Below are 13,295 nucleotides of genomic sequence, written 5' to 3'. Positions count from 1 at the left end.
TAGTCAATTTGCTAGTTCAGCATACAAAGGTTTTTTTCATTTGTGTTCGTTCTTCTATTTTCTTCTATTTTGGTACTAGATTGTGTTGTGTTGGGGTTTTTAAATTCTATTTTAAATGCATATATTTTGTTTTAGTCACCTGACAAAAATAGACGCTAATCTCTTTTGGGTTCCAAGCCTATAGTCTTTTGGAGGGTGAGCAAGGTGGTTGTGTTACTCTGAATTTGGATAAATAAGAGTTCTGTGCATTGAAGTTTGTGCAGTACAAGCAAAAGGAATTGTAGTATATGGGCATTCAATCTTTTAGATTATTCATGTGAACTTTTGCATACAAATGTCAAATTATTTTTAATAATGTGCCAAGTTCAATTATATTTCATTTGTTTACATATACAACTACTACATAAATTTGAGACTAAAGGTCTCTTTCATTTATTTTTCTGAAGAATTCAGATATGGTGATCTCTTAATAAATTATTGAACTGCTGACTGCTGTGCAGTCTAGCCAACATTCACTCCACAGCATACAGAGTTGCAGAGGCTAGTCTAAGCAATCTTTTTGAAATATATTTCAACTGTGTTTCACTGGTGTTGTCAGATACTGGGCGGCTTTTGGTTGCTTTTTTCTCTTTTGGGAGTTGCTTCCTTTTTCTTTTTGCAGTATTTAAAATTTCACATTGCATTGAAAGTTTCAGGTGATTTTGCACTTTCAACTGAAAGCTGATTGTGTGTTTCAGATATTCATTCTGTACTTGGCATAAATTGTATATAGTAAACACAAATTTCTTATTTGGCATGTTAAGAGAGCATTGTTTGAAACATTTCAAATATATCAAATGCCACTCTTACAGTAAAAGATTAAGTGCATCATCTACTAAATCAGATTTTATATACTTGTCACATCTCTTATTTGTTATTTGTCTAATTTAAAAATCCTGTAAAAAACTTCTAATGGCAATAGCCTGATGAAAAGGTACTCAACAGTTAAAAATGAAATATCAAAAGGCATATTTAATTTGTAGTTACACAGCATCATACTTGTCAACCTTAACTTTTCTTCTTTTGTTTAATTTGGGGCACCAGCACCCTGCTTACATCAAAGATGACAAGTGCATTTACATCTTAAAAACATTTGGATATAGTAGAAAATTTGTTGTTTTTTTTTTTTTTTTTTTAATAAGCAATTACATTTTGACTGAAATGTGCAAAATAGTTTGCTCTGAAATCTCTGTAACCCTTTAGTTTTCTTCTAACACTTCAAATGGATGGCTTCAGAATTATCTTACTAAATGTAGATGATTCTGAACTCCACCAGATCTCAAACTATTGATGTCCTGTGTTTAGGAATTTTCTGTTTTTTCATGCTTTAGTAAGGCCAAATTCTGCTATTTTGTTGCAGGGATATAATGTACTAGTTAGTCTTCGTATGTGAACAGGAAGAAAACAATGATGCTTATGGAGTTCTGTTGCATATAAAAAATGAATGCCATAGTATTTTAGAAAAAAAAATGTTCTGCATTGGCAAATAAAGTTGCTAAAGGACTTGTCAATTGTGCTTTTTTTGTTACAAAATGGTAGTTGTTTAACTGTTCGTGAGTCACAGATATATTCCACTAGCTAGTTATTTTCATCTAGGTACTGGGGTAGAAGGAGGAGAGGGTAGAGGCTGAAGCCTTACATGTCTCACACACCGGCGCATTCTTGCATCATTCTCAGGTTGCAGTTTAGAGTGCACTGGGTGTTCAGCATTGGTGAGAGTGCCAAATTTGGTTACTGAAAAGGGAACACTTAGCTTTAATTGCTAGCAACTGCAGCAGCAAAGTGATTTTTTTTTTTTTTTTTTTTTTTTCCAACAGATGAGTATAAAGTATAGCTAGGTCTCTTCAACAGCCTGGAAGAACTGAGCTGCAGCAAGCTCATCTATGATGTGTGAAGGGGGTATGGGTGAAGGGGAGACCACATAAAGACAGGGCTGCACAAAAGGGAATCAGCATTTGAAGAAACAGCTATGTATATGTGCTGGTGTGTTCTGCATTTGGAGAAACTTTTTGAAACACTGGAGTGTTCTTATACATAGTACTCTAAGTAATCGAGTTCAAATAAACTTTTTTTCATTCAAACTGCGTTTGCAACACACATTAGTAAATTGTCATTTTGTCATTCAGACTTTAATTTCGTAAAAAAAAAAAATAATTTGCTGCTTGAAATATAAGCACAAATTTCACTGCATGTTTCAAAATACCTTCATTTGTGTAACTTCATTTTAACCTCAGATTTTTCTTCAATTTCACTTTCAGGCATTCAAGTTTCATTAAATTTCTCACTTCTGACAACAGTGAGATTTCTTTAACGTATTACACTGGTGTCTGACTTACAAGTATTAAGGATCATTCTAGCTGATGAAATGGAATGGACATTGTACCCTTTCTGTCCTTGGAAACAGCTACAAAAGATGAGAACAGGAAAAGGAACTTTTTCTCCAGCTTCCTGTAGTTTGGACTATTATAGAAATACCAGTAGAAACTGCCCTGGAGAGACATTGCATTTTTCCAGTCCCTACCTGCCACATACTGAGTTGCACTTGCATGTAGACTTTATTATATATTTTCTTGTGCTTCCACACACTTCTTGCATGCAAGATTTTCTGCTGCTTGTTTTCAATCAAGTTTCTTGTTGGCGGGTCTCAGCGGACTCTGGACTTCACATGTACAAGCATGCAGTAGAAGTTCATCTGCAACTTAACTATTTATTTCTTATGCTTCCTCTTGCTTTGCACATATCTGCCTTCACTCACTGTTCTACTTTATAGCATTTTCCCCTATTAAGCCTACTAGTAGTTGTTTACTAGACTGTCTTCCATATCTCTCCCAGTTTCTCTTTGGCTTTACCTGTCAAAACCTATTCCTGCAATACCTTGTGGTATTTCTGTCTGTGCTTTGCTAAAGACTGCTAAGTTCCAAAACCACTTCATCTTCAGCATTTTTCATTAGAAGTTGGAAAACCTGCATTCTTTTCAAATTGCAAAATTAAGTGCTGAGCAAATTTGTAAATTGCCTATGCAAAGCAGGATGTATTTTAAAATGGGAAATAATATGATAGAGAAAAAATCTTTCTCGTCTGAAAATTTTGTAAACTTAAGGCAGGCTGCATTTACATAGCTTGAAGGATGGGAAGAGCATGAGCACAAAAGCCTTGTATCTCTAAAAAGAAGTCTTGCTGTGATTCCTTGGTCAGACTGTATCCTGGTCTTGTGGCTTGAGAACTGTGTCTGTTCACATGCCCTTTCTAACTGATGGTATTAGAAGTCACTCTAATACCTAAATGAGATGACAGTTATCGCAGCTCCAGAGGATTTACTTACCAGCAATGTCTGACAACTCAGAAGTCTCTTGTTGTCTAGCCCGTTGTAGAAAATCATACCATACTTGTCTCCAGTTTGGCATTTCAAAGACCAGTTTGATCTTTACCTGGGCAACTTGTCAGTTCATCATTTTCTAGTTCATGCAGGGTTAGTTCAAAGTCCACCTCTGAATGGACATGTGTTAATATCAACAATCTTGTTTTGTTTTGTTACAAGGAAACCTAAATATTTTTTTAGATCATCAAGCACAGTCTTTGAGAAAAAAAAAAAAAGGCTATTTTAATATTATTTAGTATTTTTATGATGGTCTTTGGTAATAGCATCTGATTTCTGCATTGCTTAAAGTAGAAAATCAGAGATTGGAATCAATGATAATGCATAGAGGAGAAAGGTCAAGCATCATTTTTTCTTCTTCCAGCACTCCTTATTACATGCATGAATGAGGGGATACGCACACAAGTTTTGTACTGCCCCAACCCCTTCAGTAAAACATAGGTAGTAATAAATCGTGTCATCAATAAAACGATACTCAGGGGTCTAACTTGCTGGAATGGTGAATGCTTTCATCTTTACTTTTCATTTGATAGGCACAAATGCCATCTTAAAGTTTACTGTTTGGTTTACTGATTACTTTGGGTGCCCCAATGTTACTGGAATGAGGCAGGAAACAATTTTGGAGCACTGGCAGTTTGGGTTTGCAGGTTGAGTAAGTGTGTAGCGATGGAAGGGTGGGGGAGGAATAACTCAGTGATACTTAAGATGGGTTTGGGAGTCAGAACTTGAAGACCAGGGAGGTGAGGGAAATACAAGATCGTAGTATAAAAAAGCCAGAAACTTAGAACTCCAAGTCAATACTTACTGTTACTATTATTTGTTCTTATTTGATTACTAGTCTGATTATAAGCCAAAAAAAAAATTAAAACCTTCGTTATGAATGAGGTCTTTGAGTGGGCTTAGTGTTAGACTGCTCCTTCAATCATTACCCTTAGAAACTAGATTTTTATTATCTTGGTAATGCTCAAGGTAGTTTCTGTGGCAGTATTTAACAAACGGAGGTGTAATGAAACAAGTGGAGTGGGGAAAGTCAGTCACATGAAAAGTAAAATTACCTGTAGTCCTGAACTGTGGTATTGGGTTTGTCTGCTGCTGTTTATAGCTAATTCATAGTCCTCTAGCTCAAAATATAAAAGATCAGAGTTTTGTGTGTGATATTTAAATGGAAAGTCCCAAGTTAAAACTTTGCTATTGGTCGAAGTAAACCCAGCTGTATCAAAATTGCCAGACCTGCTTGTGCAGGGAACTGCCTGTATGGTTCCTATAATTCACACTGTTGTGCTTAGAGAATGGTTTTGTTGTCTTAACACTTAGCATGTAGGTACTAGTTAGAAGCAATCCATAACAGTGTGTTTTCCCCCCTTATAAAGATGCTTAGTGTCTTGTGATGGGGATTCGTCAAGAGCCATGCAAAGCATAGTGTTACAGTACCTCCTGTAGCACTTGCACAGACGCAGAGAATCATCTTAAAAGGCCCGGGGTTTGCACCCAGACAACTGATCCAGGGAGGTCCAAAAGCCTTGGTGCCCTTAGTAGCCCACTGCTCAGTTCACATTCTTGGTTATGGTTTGAAATGTTACATAAGGGGTATATGGTCAAGCATAAAGCAATACCAAACTCAAGATCAAAGAGGAGTGATAAAAATTATTATTTTATAATCCTTGAATGTGCACAGTAGTTAAAGATGCTGTAGTTACTAACATTTTAAAAACACTGATGAAAATGCAATCTCCAAGATGTACCTTACCACTGGATAGCTAAACTAACAGAGTGGGAAAATAGCTGTCTGCTCAGTGCTTCAGTAACACCTTCTGTCCAGGGTGTGCATGTGTTTTGGAATTGAAAATTTTAGTGTAACAAAAAGTCTCAGCTTTCTATACAACATTTCTATACAAAATTCAGCCTGGACCTTATTCTCTCTGTAGCCAAGTTATCAAGCCCTTGAACTCTTACTTTTTAAGTGGGAAAATATGATAAACTTATAACAGTACAGCAGATCCTTTGTAATAAAAAGTATTTCATTAGCTTAAAATTTCTTTACACAACGAATAGCAATTTAAATTTAATGAAACACTTAAACTTTATTGATGTGTGGATGAAATTATAGTGTTGGACTTGTTCAGCAGTTGAAGTAATTCAGAATTATTAAAAGCCTTTACTTTGAACTGTGAAAAATCTTAAGCTTTCCAGTTATTGTGGGTCACTCCTGAGACCAGATAGCTTCCAAATGTTAATTTGGGACTTAAACAGTTTTAAGGATCTATTGTTCAGGTCATGCAAAGACATTCTTAATTTCAAAACCATGCCCTTTTCAAAATGCTGTAGGGATTCAGTGAAACTTGTTAGTGAAAAACTATGAGCTAGGAAGCCAGTGCAAGTTCTCACCTTCACTGTAATAAACAGGATAAAAATATGTGGTCTGACTGAATACTCTACATGCCTTGAAACAATTTTTTTTATCTCTTTTTTTCTTTTTTTCCTAGCAGAGCAGACATCAGTAAGGGATTTTTTGGTTGGATTGTTGCTTGGTTTTGGTTTTTTACTGCAGCAACATCTCTAAAAGCTGCTGTGGTCTGTTTCTGATTCACTGCTTATTTAAACAGACAGATAAATTAACTTCTATGTGTAATTCAGTTTATGGCATTTTTTGCCATAAATTTAAAGTATATTGCTGTATTTATTACTGATTTGCTGACTTACATGCATTTGACTGCAGTACATGGTGCAGTTTTAAATACGCACATTGGTAGAAGTAAGGACTGGCTGAAAGTCAAGATGATGACTACATCTTCAAGGTCACTGCAAGTTACCAAATCGCAAATCGGGGGCGGGGGGGGGGGGGGGGGGGGGGGGGGAGGGAAGAAAAAAAGAAAAACAAACAAACCACTTAGACTTTACCACAGAACTCAAATTTGAGAATTTGATGAAATGAAGTAGAGCATGACCTCCTACTGTGTCTTCCAAAAAATCCACCATATCTGTAACCAAGGTCACTTTCTTCAGTCAGATCTTTCCCATGACTTGATACTTCCACCGTGCCTGCAAAATACTCTACCTATTAATATTTGCTTGTAAGCTAATATCCTGACTTTAATTTGGTTGCCAAATTGCTCAATTTCTTTACTAAAGAAAAATTAAAATTCTGTGTATCCCCAAATAGTACACAAAGCAATTTGGAAGAAAGTATGTGAAAATATTAACAGCCAGTCCTGTGGTTTCTTTCAGTGAGGTGACTGCTTGCATTTTTTGAGTTAAGAACATTCACAGACCTTTGCAGAATAAGGTTCCAAAAGTACTAGGTTTTTATATTATATCTGTAATGCCTGCTTGTTATCATCGTATTTCTGTTATAATTCAATAGAAATAGAAACTTAAAAAAAAATAATCATTAATTGTACTAAAAACTATACAATAAAAGACAGGAGAATTTCCTATCTTATTGCTGGTAGTAATCTTTTTGCTCAAAGCACCACTTTTAAAGTTTCTTAGAAAAAATAATCTTTTTAAAATTCCATACTCTACTTCCTTTTGCCATGTTTGCCTTTTCTTTTACTTACCAAAGTATATCTGTCTTAAGTCACTAATAAACACAGGACATGTTTCACTAGTGACTAAAGGTTTTTTTTCTGTAGCTTGAAGGTTAGACAGATGCAGGACATAACTGGACACTAAAGTTATTAATGTCTATATTGTTCCCAATGCTTTCTTTGTGAAATTGGTCTCTTTTGGATCAGTTGTCTTTAGTTTTCTCCTTTTTTATAATAATAATATTTGAGTGACAACCAAAGTAAATTCATAAACATAGTATATCTCTAAGCCCATTCTTCATTTATGAAATTGCTGTCACTTTGCATATGACAAGCTATTATTACAGTACCAGCGACTTCAGGAATTATGAGAAGAACCCACAGTTTCCTGAGTGAGTCTATGTTTTGAAAGGTTTTAATAATTTCAGGTTTTATAAAATCATGAAAGGACACCTTCAGGGTGCCTTAAAAATGATGTGTTTGAAAGAAATAAATGAATATTCTTGCAGACTATGCTTGGTTTGTGGTAATGAAAGGAAATATTGCTTGAGATTTTTGGAATCGACTGTTCTCAGTTTTGATAGAGATGTTGATTTTTAGTGTAACTTACAATTAGAGAAGTGACTTGCTTTTCCCATTGAATTGGTCATTCTGTATCTTTATGGTGCATATATAGCCACCCTCTTTTATCTATGAAATACATCTTTTTTAAATTGACGCTTCTTGCTATTATGTAAATCCTCCTGTATTGGGATATCTGGGGACAATGTGAAGAGCTTAGTCTGTGTTGCTGACTTGAGCACCCACTGACACCACTGGATGTGTGACTGGGCATTAACCTGAATGTCTGTAAACTGAGAGATGTGTCTGGGATTGGCAAGGGCCACCAAATACGGTGATTTATCGCACTCAGGCTTTTGGAAATCTATGTCAAATTGTGAAGAGGCACAATTGGTTGCTTTTTTCCTAAGTGTCTCACTTGTGAAGAATTTGGAAAATACTTTAGGTAAATGACAAACAGGGTACAGTATTGGAAACAGTATGAGTACAAGGCTTCAGAAGAATGTAGGTATTAGTTTTACAGGATGATGATACTCTAGTATGTTTACCACCCACCCGCTGCTTTGTTCCACAGTTTCTCTATTTTTCTGAAATCTGAAAAAAAACAGGGAGCTTTTAAGCAGCAGAGCAGTTTTGGTCAGCGTGCTCTAGCTTTATTTCATGAGAAAACTGTTGATGCAGATGGCTTTTTTGAAAATATGTCAAATATATATCAAATATATATCTATACACACGAAGCAGTTCATCCCCTCTTACATGCAGTATTGTGTCTTACCTCAGTGTTTCTCTTGCTCACAGACACTGGGAACTTAAGAATGTGCTGTGACCAGAAAATAGCCATTAATTTCCCACTCTGCCCAATGTCCTGATGTCTTGGATATACATAGAAGGATCTCAGTCCTGCCTTAAAATCTGCTAAAATCGCTGGGAACCTAATCATGCAAGGGACATGTGCCCTGATGATTTTTCAACATCTTATTAGTTATTAACACCCTCTACTTTATCAAAAGAAAATCCTCCAGCATTAAAATTGTTCTTATAATGGAAATTTAGTGATAATAGAACTTATATACACAAGAGTGTGTGTATTATATGCTGAAAGTAATGGGGGGCAGAGGGAGGGAATTTGTTAAAAATTTAAGAAATTTTTCTTGGGGAGAATGAAACACTATTTGCTTAAGAATCCATCCTACAGCTAATGAATTACTGGTAGAAAAGGTTCAGGTAACACTGAGGCATGCTTACATGTATTCATGTTCATGACAAGAAGGAGGGTTTGTTGTATCTAAGAATCTCGCACATAAATTTCATTCTTCAGAACCTATTTTTCCCACTCAGTGAGAACAATGGTTTTGTTTTGGATAGTATATGCAATGTTGTAGTTGGGTAAAATGTCTTTCTTGTAGTGCAATTTTTTTTTTCTACCTCAAACCAGCTACTTAATCTCAACTATCAGCTGTTTCCCCTTAAATTGAACATGTATAGCCACTTAATTTCAATTAAAAAAGACTCAACAGCCTCAACACTGTTAACGCTGCAGTAGAAATAGTAAGATTTTTTTTTTTTTGAGGTGCTGCTAAATCTGTAGGGCAGCACGCTGTTGGCTGTGAAGTGTTTGCATTCTTATTCTGTCTCACATTTGTGTGCATATATTATGACCCCACATTGATGGGGCAACTGTGCATGTAGAGCACCGTTTAATGTCTGTAACTGATGTTAGAGACAATGCTGTTAATACTTAAATGACAACAAAAAGAAGTTTCTGTGGGTCATACATCTCAAGTACTGGTCTCAGTTAAAGGTCATTGGTGCATTTTTTTTACATGTGGTGATTTTGGTGAGTTGATGCCTGTGTATGATTAGATGAAGAGGTATGGATGACTGTGAGCTCCAATGTCCAATTGATTTTTCTTTTTATTTTTTTTAACATTGGTGCAGAGGGGTTTTGATTGGTTTAGAGGGGTTTGATTTTTTTTTTTTTTATTATTTTGCCATTGACATTTCTTGTTACCAGATTAATGAGTTGAAGTTTGTCTTACTCTGCAATAATTATGTAATTTGAGAGTCTTTATGGTTCAATTAACAGCATGGAGTGCAGCATCCTTTGCTCATGACCTTCAGGTCTGGTTTGGTAAAAGGCCCTTTACACTTTGCTACTGGGTTTGATGGAAGAAATTCAAGTAAATCCATCTCTTAACAAAACTCTCCTGAGAAAATGCCTACATATCAAATTGGCCTTCAGCTGCTTGCACATTTTTTAAGTATTAGATGCTAGCAAACATCTCCTCTTCACAAGTGAAGCACTACTGGGCTTCGCATTTCCTGTTGTAGTCTTTGGCTTTCACAGGTTTTGTTCCTTATCCTCTTAATGATAAAGCAAATTATATTCTGTCCCAAGAAGCAGTAGATTTTAATGTCCATGGTAAGGATCAGAAAGCAGCAAGTATTTGGATTGCAACCCTTCTTCAACTGTCTCTCAAATCCTTCTGGCAGTTTGGGTGAAGTAGCAGAAAGTTCTGAACAGCCTCAGCAGCTTCTTTTTTTTAAAGACATCTTAGTTTGGGCTATGCGCAAGGACACAGAACCGGTATTATTCTCTGCATGTTCTCTTATAGACTGAAGTTCATGCACAGACAAAGGTATTAATCGCAGAATTGGCAGTCTTTAGAGCTCTTGCTGCTCCAAGCCAGCTGAAACACAGAAACTTTCAGGTTCTTTGAACGTCATTACATAATTTCTGTTTCTTGAATTAAAATAGTTCCAAAACTACAAGTAATGTAAGTCTTGAAAGCCTTCATGTTTAATGTTTTTGGAAAGTAGTTTTGTGGCTACTTGTGTCAAGTCCTTCAAGTGATACTTGCTGTGTTACATCAGTGTAGTCTCATGGCAGAAAATATGAGCAAGGCAACTAATTCAATTCTGTAGCACTCCTGGCCTTCAGGTCTCAGAATATTTAGCTAGGTTCTGACTCTCAGCAATCAGGCTCTGTCCTTTGCTTCGGACCTGTGCTTTGTAAAAGCACTTTCCCACACAGATTACCAGTAATTTTTTCATTAAATCTCCATTTATTAATAGCTATTTTTTAGGTTACTATTGTTTCTTATAACTTTTTCTCTGATTCCTGAGGTGCTGTATATATATAATTACCATAAGCTACGTAGAGAAGAATTTCAAAGAAACATTGATCTGGTTCACAGTTTAATTAGTATGGAGCTAGTAAGAACAATAGATTTATCAAAACATTTTCAGTTTTACCAAGAAAGACCTGCTAATGAGCTATTTATAGCACACTTGTATCTATTTTTGTCACTAGTCTAAGGACTGACTTAGGACAAACGGGTTAAAAAACAGGAAATGTGGTTAAATAAGTGGGTAATCTCTCCAGAGAGTTTCCAGTTTGCCTACACGTTCACATTTTCTTCTGAATATACTCTCAAAACAACACCAAGTACAGTACCTTGAAATCCATCTCTGTTTAAAGGAGGGAATGTTTCCAGCAATAGCAGGAAGTGGCCTAGTGAAAAATTTTACATTCGTGGTTAAATTCAAATGAGGTTCTAGAGTCCCTGCCTTTAAGTGTTTTTTTTTTCTGCTTTAATAACATTGGAACAGTTGTGTGACATTTCAGTTGCTTCAAGTGTATCATATGAATGCGTTTAAGTCTGTGTATGCTGTAATTTGATTACTGTCTTCCAACTTTACCCTTGCTTTTACATGGGGCTACATTTATTTGTTAATATACTATGCACATATTTTTTAAAATGTATATAATCATGTTTGAAGATAGTAAGAATAGTATTATTAAACAGACTGCATAAATCTTACTGTGAAGTAAGGAATTTACTGAACATGATGATGTCCGTTTAATTCTCTTAAGCGGTGGGGTCCATATTTCTTTGGGCAAAGCAGAAGCAACAACTAAATGGAAGCTGAAACTAAATGAAAAGAATGTTATCTGTTTTTTGACAGCTACTAATTATTAGGTTCTTTTAAAATTAACTTGAAAATGATTTGTGAGTCAAAATGAGGAGTGAATATAATAAATTAATAAAGCAGTTTAAGTGTTGGTAAAGTCTATGACCTGGTAGAATTCTTCTATTTGTAGCGTTGCTGCCAGATACCAGTGTTCTGCTCTTAGCATTCTACAAACAGTTTTCTAGAAATGTTTTTATCCAGGACAGACAGCAAAGCATAATAGCAAATGCATTTTTAGTAATTAGAAAGAAACAAACAGGCTTCTCTAGCTATCTTAATTTAGAAAACAGGCCACTGGTAGCACCAGTATTTGAAGCTGATTTCCTATCAACCATCTTTGAAGAGCTTTATGTCCATGGGGAAATTCCAAGTCACACCTCTACTTTTTATTTTTTTACTTTTTTTTTTTTTAAACATCTGCGTGGTGTCAGATGATATCACTGTGTGGGTGGGGGCGCTTCAGTAAAATAGCACGACATAGTCATGTACCAGTGCTGCAGTTCATCAAAGGCTCGTGTCTGCAAACAAGTTAGGTTTCTGTCTGTTCCACGGTTAGGAGACTACCCTGAAAAGTATAGGATTCTTGAAAATTAAAGCCCTAGTTTTATAAATGAGATATTGCATTCACTATAGTAATTGAAAATAGTAGCTAGCTTTTAAAATTATTTTCCAGAAACGTTAAATGATTTATAGCATTTTCTAATGAGGCAAATACAATTTGTTTTTCTAAAAACATACAGTTTTCATTCATAATGGCATTTTAATTATTTCAGTTAATTCCAACGTTTGAATTAAACAGACTGTCAGTCACCTTAAATTTTCCCTAATTATAAATGTTAGATTTCTAAATAGTTTGGGGGGACAACATCTTTATTCAAATGCATTTAACGTAGCCTCAGGCATGTTCTTGGTCCTCATGAGTAGTAGATGACACCGTCTTCTTTCATGTCATCTTGGAAACTTAATTCTAAATCCAAATTGCTTGTTGTTTGTTTTTTCCAAATTCAACTTAAGTGCTCTGAAAGAGTCAATAAATAAATTTATTCCAAATAATTTTACAATACCAACATGATGCAAAACATTTTTTGCTATACATGCTTCATAGTTCTATAGCCTGAGTCTCTGAAATACTTCACATGTAAGGTATATTATAAGTCATGTTTATTTGGAATGCTGCATACTAAAAATAAAAATATTTTGGTGTTCATTTTAATTTTCACTTTTATTCTGTGCTGCCTCTTGTTCATTTTTTGGGATAAGGTAGTTGATAGATAGAGCTTCATCATGCTCTGGGAGGTGTCAGGCAGTCATCTGCAAATATGGGAAATATGGAGCTAGTCTGTAGATCTCTTAAATTAAAATTTGGGTGCCGAGGCATGTCTGCACAGATATTTATTTTTTTTCAAATTCTTCCAGCAACTTCTGCATGCAGACAGTGCTGACTAGTCTGCTGACCTGCTGCGACCTCAGACAATGTTTCACTTTTTAGTGCCTCTTCCCCCTCCCACCCATTCTGTCTTACCTGTTTATATTTTTAGTTTTCAAAAAGAGATTACTTGATTTTAGTCGGAAGTTATGGGTTAGGTTAAATTGAAAAGTGAAATTCTGTGGTGTGTGTAGGGCAATAGGGCAGCTTGGTTTGTCAGGAGGCATCCATCTAACCTTGAAATCCCCGCGCAGGCTGCACGGGGCAGGACAGTGCTCATTTGTTGTATTGCATTAGCACAGTTTGCCTTTCCAAGAGCTGCAGAAATGCAAGTAATAGGCTGCCATCCCACAGGATATCCTGCTAGACCATGGTTCTGCTTTTGTAACAT

General features: G+C 35.7%; 1 protein-coding gene across 2 annotated transcripts in view; it reads left to right on the top strand.

The window, feature by feature from the left end:
* Window positions 1-13,295, top strand: part of EXOC2 (exocyst complex component 2) — a 130,350-nt gene that overhangs the window by 98,565 nt on the left and 18,490 nt on the right. The window contains exon 24 of one of the 2 annotated variants that reach the window (XM_042806647.1): window positions 2,298-2,449. The exons of the other annotated variant lie outside the window; for it this stretch is intronic. Coding sequence (XP_042662581.1) covers window positions 2,298-2,350 — 53 coding nt within the window. The 3' untranslated portion in view covers window positions 2,351-2,449. Of the gene's footprint in view, window positions 1-2,297; window positions 2,450-13,295 lie in introns of those variants that run through there. 2 annotated transcript variants of the gene reach the window in all.

Source organism: Tyto alba, unplaced genomic scaffold (genome assembly GCF_018691265.1).
Source record: "Tyto alba isolate M040663 unplaced genomic scaffold, T.alba_DEE_v4.0 Super-Scaffold_48, whole genome shotgun sequence".
NCBI classification, from domain to species: Eukaryota; Metazoa; Chordata; class Aves; order Strigiformes; family Tytonidae; genus Tyto; species Tyto alba.
The sequence above is the reverse complement of the archived record's forward strand: the minus strand, read 5'-3'. Positions and strand labels throughout refer to the sequence as shown.